The sequence below is a fragment of the Arctopsyche grandis genome, chromosome 2 (assembly GCF_051622035.1).
Source record: "Arctopsyche grandis isolate Sample6627 chromosome 2, ASM5162203v2, whole genome shotgun sequence".
NCBI classification, from domain to species: Eukaryota; Metazoa; Arthropoda; class Insecta; order Trichoptera; family Hydropsychidae; genus Arctopsyche; species Arctopsyche grandis.
In genome coordinates this window covers 19,277,334-19,303,537 of record NC_135356.1, presented here as the reverse complement: position 1 = coordinate 19,303,537, position 26,204 = coordinate 19,277,334, and the positions used below count along the sequence as shown (strand labels likewise).

Genomic DNA, 26,204 nt, shown 5'->3' with positions numbered 1-26,204 from the left:
AACCGTGCAATTTTGCATATTTATTGTTACGTGACAATGTAAATATATAATATTACAATGTGTATGGATGTTCTACTTCATTATACGTTTGAAATCATCAAAATCATCCTGGAATAAACGTATTGCAGCTTACATACATATGTATTATACTTACAGTAAATAATTATTGATGAATTTAAATAATTTATTCAAATAAATTCAATTTAAATGATATTTGTACAAAAGCTTTTGATTAGAATTCGAAAATATGTATTGTATGACTAATATTTAGGTGTTTTACCATCTCATCGTCTTAACAAGATAATTTTATTTTTTTTTGTGTATTTTGATTTAATCTAAAGCTAAGCTTAAACATTTAAGGAATAGATATTTTAAAGGAATCACTTATTGTCCAATTTTATTTTAAACTCATTAAAACCTTGGTTTAATCTATCATGTGTAAGTAATATTAAACGAGTAGGGCAGGAGGAGGCGTTGGAAATTGTTAAGAGTCTGATTTTCTACCTTAGTTAAGATTAAAATCAAATTTAATATGTATGTACATAAAAATATATTATTCTATCACTAATTATTATTATCACTTTATTCAAAGTGATTTATGATACAAAGTTTAAGTTCAAGGCCTTCATCCACTTTGCAATAAGTTGTAGGTTTGCATATGTATGTAATCTTCATTTGAAATTCAAAAATGATTATCGATCAAAAATTCTTTCTACGGTTTCAAATGTCGATTTCTATCACTAGCTATTGTTTATTGCACATGTATCTATTATAATTTAGAAATGTAACCCAGATATTAATTATTTGATTTGAAAGTCATTTGAAATGAAAATAGAAAATAGAAAATTTTTATTCGCATTTTCTAAAAAAAGAATAACTGTCGAGGATTTGATTCCAGATGGCCATTGGTGGTGTTGTCTTAAATGTCCATATATTTTTTTTTAAATACTGATTAACTGTTTATGGTTAGTTAAGTGATAAGATACAAATATTGTCCGATTATCTAGAATGATCTTACGATGATGATCGACCGGTTGTTGACCTTTGGCGTATTATACTATAGATTTATTTTATTTTTATTTCATAGCATACCTGCCGGTTTCGCTTAACGCGTTCGTGGCCGCTACAGTCCCGGGGTTTTATTGCTTTCATAAAAGGTTAGATCCCATTCGAGCCGCTGGCGTTTTGTTTTAGGGCCTCTGAACACCAAGACAGGAAGTGTCGGTCCGGCCGTAAATCATGGTCCATGGATGGAGGTGGGGGTGGGTGGAAAATGGCGGGGGTCACGGGGTGGACCGCGGCCGCCAGTGGCGCGCCCCTGTCTAATTGGGGTCTGTCTGACCCTCGGTCAGGTCGGCGCCACCGCAAGACCCTGGACACGTGAATGTTTCGGAACCAACTTAATATTCCACCGCGTCCAATTGGGAAACATTTTCTCTGGGCAATTTTCCGACTGCCTTCCCACCGGCAATTTCCCCACTTTTTATTTAATTTAATTCGAACCGATCGCGATCGTTCACGGCGTTTTGTTGTTACTCAATACGTAGTAGCTTTCACTAAAATGTTACGTTAGTCTTTTTTTCCCACACTTCAAATAAAGAAATAGTCGGATAAATTTATTTAAAATAAAAACAAAATATATTTTGCCCATACAAACAGACGAGATATATTTTTTATTACGATTACATTTTTTTTAAATATTTTTTATTGTTCATAAATTATACTCACAATACATTATAGGTATTTTCTTGTAGCTACCGTGATCATTTTCAACTATTACACATTATTTTTCTTGCTAGAATCTATTTATTTTTCTTATTTTAATGTTAGTATAAATAAGTGAAAGTAAGAAGAGGCTAGTAGAAAAATTGCTCATACACCCATTTACAATTTTCACAATACATTTTATACATACATATTATTTTAACTGAAGATTCTTCGAAGTCGACGATTTAATTGTGTTTACGTAATCTGTGTTTATACCTGAAGGATGTAGATATATATCCATATTTTGTAATATTATTACTACATGTTATTATTTAACTTGACGATGAGGACCAGCATTCCTTCAATCAATTTTCGGCACGCTTACACTGAGCCAATTTTCTTTAAATTTTACTGCATACGAGCCGTTATATTTGAAAGTGGCGGAAGACCAATTTTCAGTTCCAAAAATACTATTTCTGTTTGACTTAATTCACAGATTGCTGTCATTTCTTTTAATTCGATATGTCCAGAAGCTTGGAAAAGCAGAATATATGTATGTACATATTACTGGCCACCACTTTTTTTTAAATATTTTTAAACGCAAATCATTATAATTAATGTTTTGCGAGATATTTATCGACATGAAAAAAGTGGACTTTCAAATATAACGGCTCATATGTATTCCGAAGAATTAGTAAATTTGATTTTTCCGCTTACTTGAGTTGCTTATTTCATAATCAATGACGTCATACATATTTTATTCAATCCAATTATTGTACGATTTCTTCATTTCTATTCGGATGGGCTACATCCCTCTTTCCTTTCCTGAAAAGTACGTAAATAGAAATTTTGATTCAGATTTTTTCATATAAATTGTTTATGAAATGTACGTATTGGGTTCTATGAATTGCAGTATTTATGTACTATGTATAGTGAATAATGAAGAATACACTATATCAGAACTTGTCACATGGAGTTGCATAGAAACAAAGAAAATATATCAATGTGAAGCTTTTTTTTATCTTTTTCTTTTTAATTATTTTCGATGAAATTATCAATCCCCTTTTTTCAATACTTACCGTAAATCGATATTTCCCGTAAAATAAATTTATTTTAAATTTCGTTAAAAGAAGACTTCGTAAAGCAAGGGACGAGCTTAAGATAGGACCACACATCGAATTACTTTCGAAAAGTGCAAATTCACGACCCATTCAAGTCCTCGCGCCTGAGACAATCAACCGAATAATTAGAATGAAATAAACGAATGTCGTATGTCACGGGTTCACGTCGATTTGTTCGATTTTTGGGGGTCGGTGATTTTTATACGTTTTCGGCGGGCTTGTCTCGTCCACTTAGGCCGTTGTCGGGTCTTGAATTGATTGTTTGATTGAGCAATTAATTTGGTGAGAGGGCCCCAGGATGTGTTGTCGCGGTGGACCTTTTGCGGCCGGGGCCCTCGTCCGTGGGCGAGCCGGCCCGCGGCCCTCTCATATCCTCTCGCTCCTTTTTTGTTTGTGCTCCTTTACAACCTCTCCGCTTTATGTGCTCGTAGATAAACAAACAAATATTATCTCATCGTCCTTTCCGGGCGCGCGCCTGAGCACCCAAGCAATCCTTAAAGACTTACATATACAATTATCCAAACAGTCTAAAATTTTAATTTTTTATCATTTCTACGCCCGCCCTTCATGTTTACGAGGTAAATATGAAAAATTGAAGAATTGAACTCAATATTAGGAAAAAGTTTCCTAGCAAGAAAAACTGGTATGTGACATCCAATCTGTAAAATTGTTTATTTCATAAAAATGTCAAAAACGGTGCAAATTCGGTGTTCGTGAATTGATCATAAAAAATAACCATTATGTTGTTTTGAAATTTGAATTTTTTATCAATGTCAAATTTAGTTTCAGATTAAAAGTATTAAGAATCGTATCCTACGGTTTATTATTTAAATTTAAAATGATGTGATCGTTTCCATTACTGTTAAGAACTTTTTTACAACAGTAAGGTGAAATGGAAATTACATATATAGCGGGATATTATTGTGAATTATTTATTTCCGATGATACATCGTTTATTTTTCAATCAATATTTTTAATTTATCAATGTACGTAATAATAATAGATGAAGTTTTATGATCATTCGAAAATTCGAACTCGAGATTTTGAATGATTCGAAAACGGAATCGATCACTGATCACGTTTTCATGGTTTATAAGAAATGTGCGTGTTTATATTAGTATATGTGTATCTATGTATTTTGGAGCTAATTTAACACCGTTCATCCTATCACACTGAAACTTAGTATCTGTTACTGAAATGCTCATCGAAAAAAAAGACGTAATTTTTTAAGTTTACCGGAAGTGATAGCTCCCATTATATGTAGGTGTCCTCTTTTTTATTTTTCTTATATGTATATACATATATCCACACACTAAAGTACGTTGTAATGGATTCGTTAATCGTTCTATCGCCATCTATAGGAAAATGATTTTGTGAGTAGGGTGTATTAAGCGCCCGATCTACTATAGATTTTGTATTATTTTAACCATTAATTAAATTACCATTAAATTATTTATGTGAAATGTGCATATGCATCTTTGAATTTAAACCTTTCACCTTTTAATATTTAACTAAAGCTCAAAATGTATATTGCTTGCACATAGAATCATATTCTAAATTTTTCAATACATAATAATCGTGAGAAATTTAAAACCGTTAGTAAGTATTGCGAAATCCCAACGCGGATTCCACGCGCTAATTATTACCATAGGCACTCAAACTTTTTTACACGGTCTGTAGGTATGTTACGTTTTGGGAGGGCTATTTGTAAACAAAGGAGCCGGAAAAAAATTAATCATTTTCTCATGATAAGGCCGGCCAACACGAAACGTCTTCTTCGTCTCGACCGCTTTAGGACCTTTCCCCGTTGTTCGCGCCCTAATTAATATATTGTTTTTGGTCAGCGCAACACGTTAACGACCATGCATCATTTTAATGAACGGAAGCGTCGAGATTTGTTTTCTTTTTATCGCAACAAATCGCCGTTAATGGATATTAACTACGCGTTCGCTATTCCACCCTACCTCACTACAATATTGTACCCACTCGTCTCGTTTTGTTTTTGTGCTTATAATATACGAAAATTTATGGTGATGATGATTGACATCATCGATCTTCCATTTAGGCGGTCGACTCCCATTCTTTTATTATTATTTTTTTTGTAATGTGTATTTTCCCTTTTTTTTCTCAACGCGTTGTTGCGGTCCTGTGATTTTTATCGGCCCGTCCTCACTGTCGACGTGTGAACGCAGGGTGGGTTAAATTGACGTTTTCAATAATTATCCTCGAATTTAGTTTGATCGATATCCTAATAAATGCAGGTATGCCAGTGTGTGCGTTTGTGTCAGAACGAATTCAGTGGGCGTGATGTGGACCCACGGCCATTATCCTTGTCGGAAGGATATTATTATTGCCCTTTTTTTTCGGGTTCACAGTAAAAAAGACGGATGCTTAAGAATGGCAATTAATTATTATTATATTTTTATTTCGTAAACTTGAATTTACGATGTCGTAAAACTTTGGTAGCGAAGTGTATCATTAAGTGATGTCATCGCTTTATTTTAATAAAATGCATCAATTTTATAGTAAGGTTAGGCTTTATGATTAGGGTTTGTTATTTATTAGTGTTGTATACGTCAATTTTAAACATAAATGAAAATGTGTTGGAAATATCAAAGAATATTGTTTTTGTAATATTTCGTATGCTTAAAATTACATAAATACATATATAAGTATAATAAATATATCTTAAAAGATGCTGCGCCAGCGTTATTCTAGGTGGTTTCGGAAATTTCAATATTGCCAGGTTTTAAGTGCTTTTTTTTGTAAAAGACACTTGATATTGATTAAAAAAGCTCAGGTTTCTGACCGTTTTAGGGTGGCGACCCTAATATTGGGAACGTCATTCACGGGGGGGGGGGGGGGCATTTGCTTCCCCCCCTAGTTTTGGCCAGGTCAGAAATATGCATGTCATTTAATGAAATACTATGAAACATAATCAAATCAGTTATTCGTTATTAAAAGCAGAAATTGCAACAAGTTTTGACATATCGACCAAATCTTTTTCCAAATCCAAAAATTTTTAATGCTCCAAAGTATTTTGAAGCATTAAAAAAATTACAATCAAAAGAAAAACATCTGACTCAAATACTCACTTTTGATTCAAATACTCACTTTTGGCACAGCAATAATAGATGTTGAGTTAAATACTGCAAAAGCACTTTAAAATTTTTTTAAACGCCCTTACCTCATTATCGAGAAAAAACGAACAAAAATCATTGCCATATTTGATTTGAGTGGGTCAAATGTATTAATTATGTGTTATTATTGTTGGTAAGCATTTTTCTCGCTCTTTTCGACGATTTAAATATTATTGCCATGCAAAATATAATATCAGATATATAGAGATTTTTACTTATGTACGTATATGTGTATTTTCTCACGAATATATGTATATATGTGTGTACATAATCTTACATGTACATATATATATATATATATATATATATATATATATATATATATATATATATATATATATATATATATATATATTTAAATGACTGTTGGTTTGTCTGTCTGTCTCGTATAGGCTCCTAAACCATTCAATCGATTACGATGGAACTTTTAGGTTTTGTTGTATGCATGTTCGGGAATATTACTGTAAAAAAAACGGGAAAAAACCTCTTACTGACGCCAAAAGTTTGAAGCGCCATTGTGTAGTCAAGGAAATGTGTTCGTTAGTAACCACGTTACCAGTTGGTTTATGACGACACGGCTCTGGAGAGGCGTTATTTGATCTCCAAACATCTCTTGAAACGGGAACGGGAATTACATGCCTTATTCTGGCATTGCAACATATGCCGGGTTCAGCTAGTATATCATAAAAATGACATGCTGCAAGATGAATCCATCATTGCAGATAATTTGGACTTTATTGAAATATCACAGAATAAATCGCGTTATAAAACGCGGAGAGGATTGTCAAAATGCATTTTGGCAGGCAATATTTGGCCGTGACGTCCATTTCGCCGAATTATGGTCGAGCTAAATGTGCCGTTTGGCCGCCGCCTGTGGCGCCAGTCTTGCCCTGTTAAATGGAAAAAACGGTCCGTATATGGATATATGTAAGTGGGAGAAAGGGTGAGTTTTGAGAGGGTGGCGTCCGGCGCCTTGTTGCTCCGCCTAAAGGCGTCGGGACGCTGGTGGGCGCCCATTTGCCGCAGCTTGATGTATGGCGAAAAATGTGCGACACTGGCGCCATCTAGGCGCCCAAGACTTTCACTTTTACAAGATGCAACTAATGTACCTACACAATATTGCATTTTCCAATAGCCTTCGTTATGTGTAAAGTCTTGTGGTTGCTCACACATACATACATTTTATCGTGTATAAGTAGGTACAATATTGACCTCCACCAAATATTTATATGTAAAAGATTTTAGCAACTTTTGGTCTCTAATATACATAGTTTCAATGTACCTACAATACATAAATACATACTTATTTGTTTCCTACACATTTTTAACCTGTCTAATAGAATTCGTATTATACGTCCTTGTAAAATTAAAACGCAATGTATGTATTATTACACTGTATATAACACTGTAACGCAATGTATATATTCATTGAACATAAATATTATTAGGCCGGAGCGATAAACGCGAATTTGGATTTTCAACGATGGACCTAATGGAAACTTTCGTCATACCGAGGAAACGTTATATGTATGTACATATAAAAAATATCATTGATTTTAAACAATGTCCTGTGCCACCAAGCAATCGATTTATGTCGACAAAAATTTCGAAAAAGTAGGTTTTCTTTCATATACATATCTATCTCGTTTCCGAGAAAAGCTTTGATTTTTTTACTATAAAAAAAATATAAACACTCAATACTCACTTATTGCAGTTCATTTGGGTTGATAGTTATAAGTTTTGACTGATTAACGAGAATTCAAAGTCGCCGTTTCGCTAGAAACCCCCATACAAAGCGTGCCGCGTTTGCAATGGGTGTTGGTATAGTGGAAGCGCTATTTTCAGAAAATCGTCATTTTTTTCACGTTTCCGTGCTAATTTAAAAATGATTTTTCGGAGAGAGACGTTCCTTAAGTATATATATTTAATCGGTCTCCGTGATGAGATAGAATGTTAAATAACAGAAAATGCAAATATCGGAAGGCAAAGATCGAAAATCGAAAGATCTTAAGTCGAAAGATCAAAAAAAAGGGGTGCATGGTAAACGGTACATACTCACTTAATTTACGCGAGCAGGGTACAACAGGAACAAGAGGAAAAGCCTGTTCCTCTTGTTCCTGTTGTATCCTGCTCGCGCAAATTAAGTGAGTATGTACCGTTTACCATGCACTTTTTTTTTTTGATCTTTCGACTTTAGACCTTTCGATTTTCGATCTTTGCCTTCCGATATTTGCGTTTTCTGTAATTTAACATTCTGTCTCGTCACGTAGACCCATCTTTAATTACACCACAAAAAGAAGCTCCGAAAAAAATTTGCGATTTTATGAAATGTAAGGATTAAAATGACTTTTTATGACGTAAAACCCGACATTTTGGCCTCAAATCAAAATTTTGGCCTCCTTATATTCCAAATAATTCGTTTATTTTTTGTGTTCAAATTAAAGATATATGTACATACATATGCATAACAAAGGAAGCTCTCGATGACTTGTTTTTTTTTTAAATAATCACAATTTTTTTTGAAAATAATGCTTTCCCCTTACAAACATCCATTGCGAGGGAACTTTCTAACGAAACGGCGACTTTTCATTCTCGTCAATCAGTCAAAACTCATGCCAATCGACCCAAATAAATTTTAATTGTAGAGTATTAAGTATTCATTTTTGTTAAAGTAGTGAAAAAATCAAAACTATTTTTAAAAAGGAGATATATGTACATATGAAAAAACCTACTTTTTCGAAATTTTGTGTGGCACAGGACACGTTTAAAACCAATGAAATTTTTATTTAACGTTTCCTTGATACAACGAAACTTTTCCAATAGGTCTATCGATGAAAATCCAAAATTCGCCTTTTTCGCTCCGGCATCGTGTATATATACAGCAGCAGTCACATAAAACGGAACGCTTAAGCGAAACATGTTTTTGCGTGAAATTTCGGTAATCTTATATAAAACCAAAACCGAAAGTCATTTAAATGATAGGTTGTACCATAGTGCATTCGTGTAATACCAAACGTGAAAAAAAAAAGTTGACAAAAATGAGTTGGGGAGAAATTTTATGGAGGGCAGATTTTACGACCGTGCGTTGACTTCACGGTTAAATGAAATTTGAAATGAAAATAACACTATACATATACATTTTTAATTTTATTACAGTCACATATTATTATTTACAACTTATAAAAAAGAAATTAATATTTTGTAGCGGCTCCTTTCGATTTTATAACTTCTTTTATTCGGTTTGGCATGGAATCTACTAAAGTTTTTAAATTTTCGATTGGGAAGTCTTCGTACCATATCTTTTCTATTATTTCTTTCAACGATTTAAGAGTAGTAACATTGTTCTTCCTTATCCTGTACTTGATACCCATCCATAAATTTTCGATTGGATTTAAATCGGGACCATTGCCAGGCCATGGTAGTGTCTTTACACCCATTTCTTGTAAATAGTCCCGAACCAAAAAAAAAGTAAAAAAAAAAAATTAGTTTTTTGATTTAAATTTTATAATTTATATTCAATGCTATCAAATAAAATGAATTCTCACCAATTTAGCTCGATGACAAGGGGCAGAGTCATCTTGAAAAATTATATCATCGGTATATGAAAGGTGGTTTTCCATCGATGGGACAAAGCTTTCTTCTAAAATTTTTTTATATTTTTTTCCATCGATGGCACCTTGTAGAAACTCCAATTGTCCAATGCTATGGTACGAAAAGCATCCCCAGACCATTTGACTTGGAGGATGCTTAACATTTTTAAGGGTACAATTTTCATTATACCTTTCGCCAACTTTCCTTCGGACATACGGAAAACCATCAGGACTATAGAGGTTAAACTTTGATTTGTCGGAAAGTATCACTCGTTGCCAATCTGATGGACTCCAATTTTCATGTGCTTTCGCCCATTCCAATCGATTGTTTTTCATTCTCTTGGTTAGTAGTGGTTTTTTTGCAGCTTTCCGACCGTACAGTCCAGCTTCTCTGAGTCGCCTTCTTACTGTTGAGTCGCTGATTTCCATGGAAAATTGTGAAGATACATCTGTTCTTATTTCTACAGCAGTTTTAAATCGCTGCTGTAAAGATAATCTGGTTATTACACGGTCTTGCCTCTCCGATGTGCATCTTTTCAGTTCGGTCCCCTTCTTACGATCAAAACTTCCAGATTCTCTTTTTTTTTATCAGTATTCTCGAAACAGTCGATATAGAACATCCCATTTTCTTGGAAATTGACCGAAAGGAAAATCCTGAACTCGCCAATGTCACGATTTTTACACTCTTCTGCAATGATAACTGAGCTCGTTTTTTTCATGTTGACGTGTTAAAATTCGAATTTGATGCTTTCTCCTCGAAAACCCACACTAAACTGAACTCAAATCTTAGAAAACAATCATATTTAGAATATTTGGTCGTTAAAAACCCTACACATAAAGGGATTATCCTTTAATGACCTCGAAGTCGTAAAATTCACAAGCGTTCCATTTTATGTGACTGCTGGTGTATATGTACATACATACATATGTATTATACATACTATTATATTTCCATATAATTTAAATATATAGATATATTTATTTTAATATTTAAATTTACTTGATGAATAATTCTAGCGGGCACCAAAACACGTATTAACATGTTTTATATATGAATATATGTAATTCTCATCTGTCCCCGGTCGTAGGTTGCCGACCAGTCTAGCTATTATTATTTTCCAAATATATTTTACCATGGTGATATTACAAGGTTCATTACCATGGTGATAATCAGTTTTTATAATTATGCATATGATATATTATATATTTATGTAGTTTTTTATTTATTTTGTCATTCCGATACTTTGTTAAAAGTGGGTCGACATTAATTAGCCGGGTGCTCGCGCCCCCTCCGAGGCCATTCGAGCACTCGAGACGCGTACGAACTACAAATCTCACCGCGCACAAAAAACAAATTCGGTTTAGTTAGATTCTCTAATTCCGAAATAGAAACCGGGGAGAGAAATGCAACCGGCAATGTGTCTTGCCGGGCTCATTATGCGACCGAGAAGGGCGTCTTCGTCGTCGAGAAAACGACGCCGGCGACTTTTTATTGGGCGCCGCCGGGCTCCAGTGAAATATGACGACGGAATGGGGAGGGGTGAGATCGTTGTAAAAAAAAGCATAAATAAAAAACTAGGCGTCAAAAATTATGGGGAATCCGTGGGATTTCATGGTTTGTTTATGTCAAGTCGACAGTGTTATGCGGCCCTAATGAGCCGGGGAGAAACGCGAGCCGAAACACGAGATGCGACAATTGCCGTGCGGAATGCGCGCCGATCAATCACTCGGATATGTGCGCAGACGCAGCTTATTATCATTTAACCCGATCAATCTTTGACACAATCGTTCTGCGATCTTCGTTTTTTGTACCTGGGCTTGTTGTCTTATTTAGAGTTCGTATGAAAATAATAATAAAGTGACCGTTTCGGACGTTGCCCGAATGAGATAAATCTTCACTATAAAATTGGTATTAATTGGGTTCGTCGTTGTTTTTTTTTACTTAGAGCATAGAAACTAGGGTTTATGATTTCCCGAACTATTTCAATTCCCGAGATACGGGATAGAGCTCGGAATCGTTCCCGGGACAAATGATGTAGTTTTTTTCTCAATTTACTTTATTTATTTTTAATATAACACTTCTTTTCATTTCTTTTTTAAAGTCAACGTCATTTTATTTACGCTATTTTGTATTTTTATCTTGATAATTCCTAATATAATTCTTCATTCATTGTCAGACACACAATCGTCTCATCTTCATCAGAATCCAAAAGAGTTTCTACCATTGTAGAATCGTCAAGACGGATACACTCGCTTCACAATAGTTTCATCGTAGGATATACATAAATTCGCCTTTATTAAACCATTTAAAGATCATTTTGATTGAAATATTTCCCCGGTATTCGAGTAAAGAATTCCCGAGAATATCTGTCCCGGGTCGACCCGAGCAGAAACCCTAATAGAAACATAGATAGAAATTATTATTTTATTTAGAGTTCATATAAATACATACATAAAACCTTGAGTAATATGACCGTTTCAAATATCGTACAATAGTATAAACCGTTCCAGATATTGCTCGAGTGCTGTCATCCCGAGCATAAAATTTGGTGTATCTTAATCAATCTTTCTGAAATATTTGCTTTGTAAATGCAAAAAAATACCGTAATAGTAATATGAAAATATTATATTTTCAGACATCGCCCAAATGTGATGATTCTTCCCTTTTTAAATTTGATTTGTGAGAAGTATGACAAGGTTAGTGGATATAGTGGAGAGGGTGAAGAGATTGGAATGGCAATAAGCGGGTTACGTAGCTACAAGAATCGACGAAAGAAGTGCTAGATTGGTTCCTGAGAGAATGTAAAACGGTGAAAGTAAGGCTGCATGGAAGACAGGTTGATGAAAATGTGTGGGGTGAGATGGATGAGAGCTGCCCAAAACAGAGACGATTGGAAGCGTGTTGGAGAGGCTTTCATCCAGCAGTGGATAGTGAGCGACTACATAGGTGATGAAATTGGATTTACATGTAATATTATTAAATTAGCTCTGTTGTAATATAATATGAACAGATATTATACATATTTACCGAAATATAATAGCATAATAACTATAAATTTGATTTAAACAAGTAACCAGCTCTACATTCTTAATTCATTTTTACCACTACATTTCGTACTTTTTGTTATACTTCACAATTATAATACAGAGAAGTGTATTTATGTGCAGTAAATAGGATCGATTCATTTGATTTTATTTAATTTATAGTACTCCTTCACTAATATCAATATACCAGACCCAAAATTTCCATCTATAATCGAACTTTAATTCTATTTTTCCAAGTACGTATATACATATTTACCTTTATTTACAAATCTGCATTCATATAATATATATTATATATGGGCAAGGAAACCATCATCAATATATAATATTATGTATTTAAATTAATTTGTTTTTCATTCAAAAAAGTATTTTTTGAAATATATAATCAAGGAGCTGAGCTGGTGCTACCCAACTTTTACCTTAGTTCATCTTACATATAATGCTTTCCCGAATATTGGGAGCATGTTTGGAGACAACCTCGAGATAAGACCATCCTATAAACACTGAAGTATACACATAGTAATAATATTAGTGAATGGTGGCGCTTGTGCGATTAATCGACTCCCGGCGACGAATTAGTAGTCGCCAGAAGAGTTGGCATCGTCGTCCCGGTCGTGTTTTCGGTACGACATGTACGACACACTGTCCTACACCCGCCAAACACCTATATTTTTCAACGAAGCACTCCCAATTATTCACCGACATCTGTCCGAACCGAACCGCAACTAATTTCCTAGGAGAAAATATACCAAATTTCACTATTTTCGACCGGAAAATATGGCGATAAATCGTCCCGCGGACGCCTTGTCGCGGTCGCGGCGAATCAAAAAGTTTTTTTCCCTCCCGCTTGATATATTGTCTTCGAGTCATTTCATTTTTATTGATGCTGTTGATGGGTCAGGGGTTCTTAACGTTTTTAAATTGCCGCTCGAGACCAGTCGAAATCTTCAAAATTTATGATACAATATAAAATGTTGATTGCCTAAAAAATTAGTGAATTATGGCTGTCAATTATATACCTATTTATATACACTTGAATATAAAATTATTATTTAAACTTAAATGCCCATTCATTAAATTCACTAGAGTAATATACATACATGTAGTTTATATATATTTTTTCAATTTAATATATATACATATTTAACCAGGGCCGACGAGAAGGGGGGGGGGTAAAGTTCCAGGGCCCTGACTACTCGAGGGGCCCTGTGTCGGAAATCATGTATGTTACATCATATTTTCTTATTCAATTAATACAAAAATAGCAACCAATATACAGGGTTTTTTTTAATAATAGTTCTGATAGTTTTTCGCATATTAAAAATATACATATGTATAACATATTTTTTTTTTTAGTTTGTCATAGGGCCCGAAATTTTTCCCAGAGCCCGGGGTTGCTCTCGGCGGCCCTTTATTTAACCTTACTAGCAATATTTCGACAAATTACAATAAAAGCAAACTCATATAATTTTATGGTACATATTTATGTACATCGTTGCAGCTTCTGAATACTATTATTAAATTTTATATACTATATACATATATATGTATATATCTCAAAATGTAGATATTCATAATGGTTATGTCCTGAACTACAATATAGATACATAAATATCCTGTAATGCCACAATGTTCGAAACTGAAACTTAAATAAATAAATATATCCAAATTATATTACTTTCTAGAACATATTTTTTAAATTAATTTGAATTCAATTGTATTTACGTATATTTATACATATGTTACATCAATGTGTATTTGAAATACGTACTCCTCTTTCAAACAACCATTTAAAATGTAAGAGGGCATTATATCCTGTAGGATGTTTTCTTATAATTTAATTACTTTTCTTTTCTCCTTCTTACTTTTTCCCCGTTTTCTTGCAGAACAGATCTAGTACATTATAGTAACGTAAAATGTAGTTTTGATTATTTATTTTTACCTTTCATTAATTGATTTTATAATCGAAACGTCATCATAAGAGAGAGAGCTTAAGACCGAATCATTATAAGATAACTTTGATTATTCACTGGCTCTATTCAATATCTAATGTCATTCGATTATTTGTGATTTTTCGTTATCCATACCATCTCAATCCCAGTTCAGTGCAAATAATCGAGCTTCTTTAAGAGCACGTGAGACTATGACAAAGAAGACGAACAACCCATCTGAGCACTTACATATGTAGCTCGGTTGCAAAACTTCTGCATTTAATTATCACAGATTTTGTTCGTCAATCGACACATTTCAAAAACGTCTACAAGTGTTGCTCCGAAACACACTTAACTTAAGTCTACTTAACTTTCAACCCACATTTTAATATATAACGTCAGTGTGAACTCGACATTCGTAGGCGTAGAATTTGCGTAAAGGTTTTTTATCATTTCTTTTTATTGTAATTTTTTTCGACTTGCAAAACAGTGTGTACGAGAAGCTGCGAGTCGCGTTTTCGCTCATGTCGAACAAATGTCCGAAGAGACGCGAGCACGCGCCCGTCGTCCTACCAGTCGGAATATTGTACCCGTCGGTGTTTTACAGAAGTTAAACGTCGACGAATCGAATTAATTTAATTTCACCACCCGGGTAAATTATCGTTTCGACGACGCAATAACGTCTCCTCGGCGACGATCTTCTTTTATCCCTCGCCCCGGCCCCCCTCTCATCCGGCAGTGGATTGGTCCACGTCCAAATGGTCGGTGGCGACTCGGAAGATAAATAAGTGGCCACGGAGTTATATCGAGTGTTAATTGTGCGAGATATTAGATATATCTCTCCTTTGTGTAATTGATGTGACACTTGTGTCGTACATTAAAGTGGACCTTGCTTTGTAGAAGACGTATTTTTATTGCTTTTTTTGAATAAGCGGAACTCTTCATGAGTAATTTGATGTATATGAATATGTTTAAAAAGTGTATTTCAATTTAAAATCATTTACCGCTAATATTAGTACGGTCAGATAAAATGAAAAAAGAAGAGATTAAAAACTAATCCTTGTAAGGGCGGTAAAAAAAGTATACTGGCCCAATGGATATATGTATAAATTGTAAAAAAAAGTTTTTGACATTTAAAATTCGCTAGACTACTAATTATACATATTTTAAAGCAATAAAAATCACAATCAATTGAAAAACATCTGATTATTGATTTCAATTCTCACTTTTGTCACAGCAATATGTACTTATATAGATTTTGAGTTAAAGATTGCAAAAACCGAAAACCTGTAAAAACTGCGAGAGAAAACCAACAAAAATCATTGTCATATTTGAATTTAGTGGGTCAACTTACTAAAGATTGATAAGTTTCCGCTCCAGTAAGTAAAATACGAGATTTTTTGTTGCTCAGTTTAATTAGTCAGCCTGGTGACTTATGTTTAATATGCAGTATTTTGTTAATTTTAAATAAAAACAGTCAAAATCTTCGGTCGCGATCACAATACTTCATTTATTGATATTTCGTATATAGGTACCATATGTAGAAAATGTAAAAAGTACGAAATTTTATATGAAGGCCTAAAAATTTGTAAATATACTGTAGATAATTTTAATGATGTTCAAAAAGCTACTACATACGAAAATGTAGACAACGATGTAATAAATTTATCTCTATAAAAAAGCAACACTGGTATTTTTGTTTCCTTCAGAAAGTCTATACTAGAAGAGCGTATGTATTTAGATTTACGTTTAAACACATCATGGGAATATACTTCAGCTATACTACATTTTTTCCTCAGAGCAAATATGTACATGTTGAGATATATTGTATTTAAAAAAATTCCGTTAATAAAAGGCCTCTACAAAGCGAGAGCTGTTCATATTAATAATACATATGTATATACAAGTGCAACATTTTTTATTCCGAATGAGTATCATATTATGTTTCAATGGTCCAATGGGCCCGTCAAAAAATGACCCAAGGGTCAAACGGTTCAACGTTGATCTTTAGGAAATTTCTATTTTAATGTGTCGACCGATTTACAACCGTTTTTGGAATTCGTGTATATACCTATAATATAATACGTGTGCGGGAGAGCGTTGATGTATTTACTTGAGTTTTTCATTAACATTTTTGTGATGCGAATTTGTCGCGTCGGATGTTTCGTTGCTTTTTTTTTGCCGACGGTTGAAAAAGTAAAATATGTTGTCAAAACATCGTCCCGCTATTTTGGTACGTGGCATTATTTTCCAATGTGGAATAAATATTCCGAAAAGTCGGAAATTAATTTCAATTGAATAACATTTTAAATATTTAATAATATTTTCTCATATACATATACTCCATTTCGAGAAATATTTCGCAAAACATGAAATATAATGTTTTTCGTTTAATAATATTTAAAAATACTGATGGCCTGTAATACGTTTATTCTGCTTTTCCCAGATTTTGGATATATCGAATTAAAAGAAGTGATTTAAGACAATTTGTGAATTAAGTCAAACAAAAATAGTATTTTTGGAACTGAAAATTGTACTTCCGCCACTTTCAAATATCATCATCATCTACAGCCTCTCCTACACGCGTCCACTTGTATCTGTTTTGCGCAACTCTCATCCATTTCACCGCACACATTTTCCTAATTTCGTGTAACCATCTTTTCCGCGGTCTTCCTTTCATTCTTGTGCATTCTCTCGGGTACCATTCTAGCATTTATTTTGTCCACCTTTCGTTCATTCTTCACTCTATCCACTATATCCACAACCCTGGTCATACTTCTCATCCACGTATTCCATTTCCTGTCTTTCCTATTTATGCCAAACATATAACGTTCCATACTTCTTTGAGTGCATTGGACTTTCTGTAGCAACTAGGCGTTCAAGTCCAAGTTTCACATCCACACATCATCAGTGATAAAACACATTGATTGAAGATCTTTTTCTTCAGGCAACGTGGCATTTTTGAGTTAAACCGCATTCATTCGTCCAAATGCACTCCATCCTCATTTCATACGTCTCTTCATTACTACCGTCATAAGTCGATTATTTACATGTTACATATAAATACTAAGATCTAATCATCGATTAGAAACGGTTACACATAGTATATTCTGGCGACGGGGAAAAAATGAAAGGAATCTCGCGCACTGTGATACCAAATTAGCGGCGACAAGTTTTGTGGTATCAAAGGCGAACGGCTTTCGAAGAACATTGATATATTTACGAAAAATTAGCGACGCGTTTAACGTCAACCTCACCCGGTTCACCCACGCTCTCGTGAGGCATATCGCACTCGACCATTCTCACTTTCGTGAAGTTTCATTTAAATTTCCCTCGAGTTAATTCGTTGCATAACAAAAGGGCTGACTCGTACGGAAGCCGCCGCAAGAACGGATTTGCTCACAATCTTGTCGAATTCAATGAATTCATTTGAAATATAATCCTGACATGGTTCAAAAAGGGCTACTAGTCGTGTAATTGATATGTAGCGAATTAGTCGCAATGATGGCTTAGTCCGGTAGTCATTATATATTTACTGAAAAGTCTGAAGTCCAATTAATCATAGATGTTTATTCGAATTTCACTTTATTTAAAGGCATTAATGTAGTGTAGTATATGTACGAATGTATGTACATATATATATACACGTAGTACGTAATTTATTTATTTTTTTATATTTGAAGTTCAGTGTACTCGGTGAATACTATCTTAAATAAAGTTCAGTTATATATATTCCCCCTTTTTTAATATGCAAAGGTTCACTTTAATTTATTGTTATTATTATACAAAATTGAAATTGTATAGAAAAAAACACAGTGTATATTAAATAAATATTATTTTAATCTAGAATAATTCCTGTATGATTTTTCGAATTGATACCTTTTTCCAATTGGATTAAACGTAGCAGTTAAACTATAAGTGAAAATTTGCTGTACTCTACTATCATAATATAGAATAGTCACATTGGTATGGATCTTATCCGAATTGAATTTCAAAATAATGTCGGAATGTATGTATGTATATCATTCTCATAATCATTCACCATCCACTGCTCACGAAGACCTCTCTAACGAGCTTCCATCCATCTCTGTTTTGAGCAAATCTCATCCATCTCATCCCACACATTTTTCTAATTCAACTACTCATCTCTTTTGCCTTCCTGCACCTTTACATTCTCTCGGGAGCTATTCGAGCACTTATTTCGTCCGTTCGTCTAGCTACGTTACCCGACTATTATCATTTCAATCCCTTCACTTTCTACACTACATACATACATATGTATATTAACCGGTTCCTGGAAGAATGCGCTGAATTGCACTGAATAGTGGCACAGTTTCGAGTAATCCTAATTTTCAAAGGCGCTCAAGAAGAACTTACGCAATAGAATTCCACAAAAAATGGTTAGTACCCACGGATCACATACAAATACCCCTTGACGCTTTTTTGTGAAATTCTATTGCGCTATTTCTTCTCGCGCATCTTTAAACGTTTGGATGTCTCTTGAGTGCATTTATCCGATCACATTATTAACCACCCTTGTTATATTTCTCACCCACGTATTCCGTTTTCTATCTCTCTTCGTACAGCGTTCCATAATTCTTTGAGTGCACAAGACTTTCATGCATTTCAATGCCCAAATTTCGCATTGATACGTCATAACTGGCAAAATACATTGTTTGAAGATCTTTTTCTTTAGATAAAGTGGCATTTTCAATGTGCATTCGCCCAAATGCACTCCGTTTTCCTTCAATTCACAAATTCAAATTGTAGTTTGCATAATGTACTTTCTTATGTGGAAATGTCTTCGTATGGAACTGTCTGGTTACCATAATACATATCGTCTGGCAAAGGGTTTTTCGAAATGAGTTATTTCGCTGTTTATTAGTAGGAATCGCATTCAAAAGAAGCGATGATACATGTAAGTACACACAGATGCCTTGAGTTGACGAAACCCAACAATTCCTTGCGACTTGTCACTGTTCACACAGTATATAGGTAGTAGGCCGTAAAGGATGTACAGCGTTTTGCGTTCGCTTTTGGCTTGTAAATCAGCAACGGTCCCCCGTTATTTACGCGTTCTCCGGCAATTATGTTTATAGAGCGCGGAGAGATTAGGTTGTCACATGAAAACGTCTTCAGCCATACTTTATTATTAGAGCGGCGACCCGCCCGTCCTACTCGATAATGCCAACCCATTTCTCAACACTTCAGACACCCACGTGCCACTGTGCGATGCTGCGAATTCTCGCACTCGCTAAGCCCGAAAGTGTAAACGAATTTTTCGGCAAAAATCTTATTCGATTTTTCAAACGCATCACCACACATGTGTGTAATTAGTTTTATTTTGTGCTTTAATTATGAAATAACAAAATTTTTGGTTTTGTGATTTGTAATAATTATTCGGCATTCTTATCTAGAAGAAATTGTATTATATTTCAATCCAATTTTTTTCGGAAAAGCAAGGAACAATCTAATGTATAAAATTAAAATTAAGTCGAGGCTTGGGGCGAAAACACACTGAGTGGTATGGGACGTCACGTCCTTTGGCTCACCGCCGTGACCGTTTCACAGTGGGGGCTCCCAAACTGAATTCGGGTGCAGTTGCACGTGCAGAGTGCATATATTTGGGAGCTCGCACGTGTATGCATATCTATATGCAACCAAGATCATACAAGTTTCTCCTACATTTTCTCAAATATGGTATTCAAGCAAGGATAAAATATCATCGAAAACACTCCAGGGGATGATTTTTGGGACTGTGTACTAAGTACACAGGCTAGGGGTGCAGCGGTTTTTTCACATGTTTAAAAAGTATCTATAAAAAAAGTACCACGTACCACTAAATGTGCTTTCGCCCTTAAGAGGGTTGTACACCCGAAACCTTAATTTTGTTGCCGTTCCTTTATTCGATATATATATTGAGTGAATGCGACAGTTGCGCTTCGACCAGATAAAACGTATTTTAAATCGACAAAATCGAGGTTTCGTATTCTTCTATTTTCTCGTCCGAAACTGGACCAATTTTTAAAAAAATTTCATCATCGGTATGAGAAAGATATTTTCTGTGCAACTATGTGCGTATATTTTTTTTAATCGACCGTTAAATAAGCACGCTGGACTCTTTTCGTAGGTGTAAAAAAGAGGCGATTTTATAGATGTTTGGCGGCTCCTAGCTCCTATAAAAAATAACTAATCAAAAAAATAAAACGATAGATGCATCCCAATGGTGGATATCCATAGCATATAAAATAATTTCTCTAGTGCCATAATTTGAGGAAGGGAAAAGTGTGATACGTTTGTATGGACAAGGCGCTGGTGTCCAGCCCTCTTAATCAGACGGACCAGACGAAAATCATGTGAAATCTGCTTCTGACAAGTATTCGTATTGTACGATTTAAGATTAACCTAACCTAACCTCTTTCTGGGTTACACTTTTATATATCCTTACAGGTACCCATATGAATAGCGTCCTTTCAACGACAATTTACTAAGTCTATTTTTTGAGTGATACAATATTTATGTTGTTTTTTTATTTTAAAAGATTTTAAACAAAGATGAATCGCACTATGAAAAATAACGCTTAAAAACTAAAATACATGCTGGAATCGTAATTGCTATCCTGTATGTACATAATATAAATCGTATATGTTATATGTATTTACATAATATAAATCGTATATGTTATATGTATGTACATATGTATATACATTTTTTGTATAATTGTACATATGTACATTTTCATGTTATAAATTAAAACCATTCCGTAAATGTAGTTAGGAGAAGAAGGGGTTGATAGAAAAAATATTGACAGTATAAAAATTTTACATGTATTGCATTCGATTTATCAAAAAGTATATTGCTATTTATGTATGTCAAATAAAAACAATCTTAGAATTGTATTTTTAGAAAAACAAATAACATTTCAAATGTCTATTTTTATTTACGTTTCTACATTTGTATGCGTTTAAAAATATTCGAAAATATCCCTCAGCATACAAATAAAATATGCCTATTAATATTCTAGTTCATCATATTTCCTATGAATTCTAGCTACTCATCTCGACAATATAATAAAATTTCTTCAGCAAAAGGGTTTCGTGACTAAGAACCTTTATAAACCGTAGAACAAATAAAAAGTACATTGTACATATTTAGGTTCGAATTGAAAAACTTCGTTGTCGAAAATATGTAATCTCACCAAATATACATATGTATATTTTTATTCATCATTTGTTGGGTTTGGGAAATTGTCATAAAACATGTGTCATTTTACAACCACGGGTTTTAGTATACATACATATGTAGTATCTATTGCGAATATTTGACGTTTGTGGCATATAGTTTTTTTTTGTCTCTTCGTCCACTTTGTACAGAAACAGATCAGATACAGTCACCTGTCTGCTAATGATATATCGTACACCCTGGCGCTAGTAGGGTGCATATCCTATTTTTTTCCTCCGTTTCACTTTTTTTGCACCGTTGCAATAGATGCGTTATGTGGCGCTAGAACGTGTCATCCGATACTTTTATTTTTCTACATATTTTAGTTCGAAAATATAGCCTCCTTTCAGTCGCCCAATTCGACCGGAGCGGATCCCTAAATGGATTTATTGCATCCCTTGACGTAATTTGACACGTCCATATACCTTTAAACCCTCAAGTCTGATTGACTTCATCGAGTGCTAATGAACCGTGCGGGTTGCAAAACACGTCTCATTTCACGTGACGCACACGTTTCGACTTTTCCGCGTCGAAAGGGTTGATATTTGTGCGTGGATTAAAAATATGACCGTCGCATGTGGAAACGCTAACAAATTTTCAAATGGCGCAGCATCCTGCTAGGTGAGATGTTACACATGCAGTAATAATAGCTAACGATGTTTTTGGTAACGATTCGTTATCCGTCGGGAGGGTGTTAAGGGGCGTCCCCGAGGGGGATTCGTTTCCGTAATGGACTCACAAAATATCCCAAACTTACATAAGTGTGTTGTGGGAGGTCACATCTGCTTTTTCGCCATGTGACGTTAAATGAGACATCCAGTTTGGTGTCTGGTCAATTTCGACACCGAAACCAAATTATACATGTATACATATGTATGTATGAAACATAACAGCCCGAAAGTTCAGATATACATTTTAAAACCCTAGAACGTGTATTTTTTTGGTGTAATATTTTTTCCCTGTTTTCATTTTTTTTGTTTGAATTTTTTCTACACATTTACATTTATATGTTTTAGCTCAATAATCAAAAAAATTTTGGGTATTAATGTAGAAAAAGCGTAGAGAAATTTTAAGATAAATTATATGTATCAAGCTTGCGTTCGACCTAAAATAATTCATAGAAATATGGAACGCTATATGCTTGGCATAACGAGGAAATACTAGAAACGGAATATGTGGGTGGGAAGTATGACTAGGGTAGTGGATAGAGTAAATATATTGAAATGACAATGGGCGAGCCATGTGGCTAGAAGAATGGATGAAAGGTGGACAAAATAAGTGCTAGAATGGTACCCGAGCGAATACAAAGGGGTAAAAGGAAGACCGTAGGGAAGATGGGTAGACGAAATTAGGAAAATGTGTGGAGTGAGATGGATGAGAGTTGCGCAAAACAGAGACGAGTAGAAGCGTATTGGAGAGGCCTTCATCTAGCAGTGGATGGTGAGCGGCTGTATGATGATCATTACAGAAATGAAACTTCAAAGGTTTGTGATGTGATTCCTAGGTGACTAAACTAGACTAGGTTTGTGGTGTGATTCTCAAATGGAATGTCTTCTCAGCGTTATACCATGCTTTCGTGCAATGCTTCAGCATTTAATTACCTTTAAAAATAAAAAGTGATTTTGTATATGTATTTTTATGTCATGGAAGTGTATCATATGATAAAAATACACAAAATATTTTTTAAATGTGATACCTTATTTTATTAAAATCTGTTTATATAAAACAATTTATCTATAAACAGTGTATCTATATTTATATTGAAATAAATTATATAATGTTTAGCTTCTGAAATAAATCGACATCGCTTGTTAACTGCCGCATATTCGTTCAGTCCTACTATGCTATCCCTTCTTTCTTACATTGAAGTGTCGTTCGACTTTCAGAAGTGGCACTCGCAAAGACCATAACGACTACTTTGATTTCTGCGCCTCCCATTGCGTTCCTAGCCAATTCGAAGGGCGGTTTAACTTCATCTCATAAACTGCACGAAGTGCATCCACGTGACATTCGCTCGATCATCTTCTCGGAAACCCATCATACATTTCAAATATGGCCATCGTCCCAAGCTTACGACGCAGGGATATGTTATATGTGTGTGTGTACATATGTATGTATGTTCTTTCTCTGAAGGGAAAGGAGATGAAGCAGGGGGAGGGGAAGGAAACATCGGATGTAATTTATTACCTCATGGCGCCTACGCAATCTGAGATTCGTGTGCGATCTCTCTCACTAAGTATCGATTGTCTTTGGCGTCACAATTCCGATTTTTATCGGTAAATAAAATCGAATTCGATTTATATATATGTAGGTGTATGGGAACGGGCCGCTTTCACATGAAAGCTAACGCGGATACCGATGCATGCTCTTTTACAAACAAAAGTCCAAATACTTGCTTATCTGTAAAAATATTTGCTTATTACACTACATATATTATATTATATTGCATAATTCACCATCACCTGCAATGGATTTTTTTATTTATCACTTTTTGTATACCAATCTAAATGCAGTTGTGATTAATGAGCTCTAAAAGCAAGACCTTATATTTTTCCAAACCCCCCATTATTGCATCTCTTATTGATGGTTATATTAATCATCCGCCTTAAATATAATATAAATTGTTGCTTATTTCGCACACTCTTAACCTTTTGTGCCTCAATCACCCCTGAGGGATTAAACCCCATTTTCACGTCCATTAGCGTATGCGTTTGAGTTTCATTATTCAAATTAATGAACAAAATAATTTTATTTGACATAAATGGCATTTTCACAGTTAAATTATAAAGCTAGAATCCTAAAGCTGGCCCAATAATCGATTAGATGTTCAAAATGAATTGTTGTCATGTCTAATACCGCACCAGTTATGGTCTAGATTTTACAAGTACATATTTAATTTCAACAACAAACTCATTATTTACTTTCACACCATTTCTTAATATTCTCTTCTGGGTTCCTTTTCCAAACTGATTTCAGTTTTATTTCTAATAGCTAACTGAAGCCTTTATTTTATCGATAACACATTTAGTCGTAGATAGAACTAATGCAATATCGTCATCAGAATATGTAACTAAATTTACTACATCTACCTTATAAATCCGTTTTATAACTTATATAATATTATGTTTTGAAAAAGTTGTATTTTCATAGCATATTTAAAATATTTCGTTTTATTAAGACTTTGTTCGTTGTACTTGTTTTTTATTTCGTATTCGTTATTTTAAAAGTTGGCCAATTCATACACTTAGATTTAAAAGTGTTATTTGCGAGCTTTAAGGTCCGAGTGTACGTTCCAGTCATTGACAGGTAAGATATGTGAACGTTCATTTGGCGACCCTAAAAATTCCACAAAACGCGTTTAATTGTCTCCGTGCTTTATTTTCGAGTCGGTTTGGCTTCCACGAGGAAACTGAGACAGGAGGTGAAATAGCTCTTATTGTCTCGAGCGGAACGATTTAAAAGCTATCGTAAAAGTCCCAAAGGACCGTAAAAAGTTCGACATCGCGCCAGGGCCTCCGGGAGGGAAAAAAGATCCGTCTCGCGTTCGAGATTAGCCCTCGTGAGGTTGTAATGTAGTGCAATATATAGAGACGAAGGTGCAATTTATTCGGGGATGATGAGAGTGTGTTTTTCAATGGATGCAGTAACTGCACCGCGAGATACAGGTACTCGTCGTCGTTTGGTGAGGTTGCATTTTCGGATGGCGCCGCCTGGGCCGCCGCATTATCGGTCCAGGATCGGCCCCTAATCTGTCGTGGGGACCGGCATCCCTCACAATCACATTCCTTTGTTTAGAAATTAGCCAGGTAAATCCGTTTTATCACTACTGGCGGCGACCCCCCGCCGTCGCTTCCCGAACTGCGGCGCGCGTTCGTACCCACAAGAGTGATGCTCGATTATAATCGTACTATGATATATGTGGGTGTAGTTTTGTCTAATTGAACCAACTGTCGTGATTTTTTCACATCCGCGATTCCGTGAATTTTTTTATACAGTAGATACATCTTAAAAGCAAATTCATTAAAATAGGGTGCATATCAAAATGCAGAATATCAATACGTAAAAATAATAGAATATCAAACGATCACTGATTTCAAAGAACAAAGCAAGTGATAGCTGATTTTCTACATTTTTTCATTTGACAATAGGACAGTAGGAGTTAACATTATTAAATCTAGGTCAAATCACTGACATGTCGGGTAGTAAAGAAGAGAAAATAAAGAGACTTATGAAATTGGGATGAAGCGCATTTTGGAAAATGAATGCCTTCTAAATGAATCAAATCTAAAATAAATCAAATCTAAAATGAATCAAATCTAAAATGCCACTGCCTGAAGAAAAAGTTCTTCGATTAATGTGTCTTGGTAGTGATGACGAATGGATGCGAAACTTGAGCACTAATATGTACGTTTGGCATTACGAGGAGAGATATTAAACGGAATACGTGGG

At 34.6% G+C, this 26,204-nt stretch overlaps 1 protein-coding gene across 1 annotated transcript in view; it reads left to right on the top strand.

Moving 5' to 3' along the window:
* The window catches only part of sowah (ankyrin repeat domain family member sosondowah), a 207,636-nt gene that overhangs the window by 38,055 nt on the left and 143,377 nt on the right, over positions 1-26,204 (top strand). Inside the window, exon 5 of the mRNA XM_077445534.1 lies at positions 17,698-17,711. Coding sequence (XP_077301660.1) covers positions 17,698-17,711 — 14 coding nt within the window. The remainder of the gene's footprint in view (positions 1-17,697; positions 17,712-26,204) is intronic.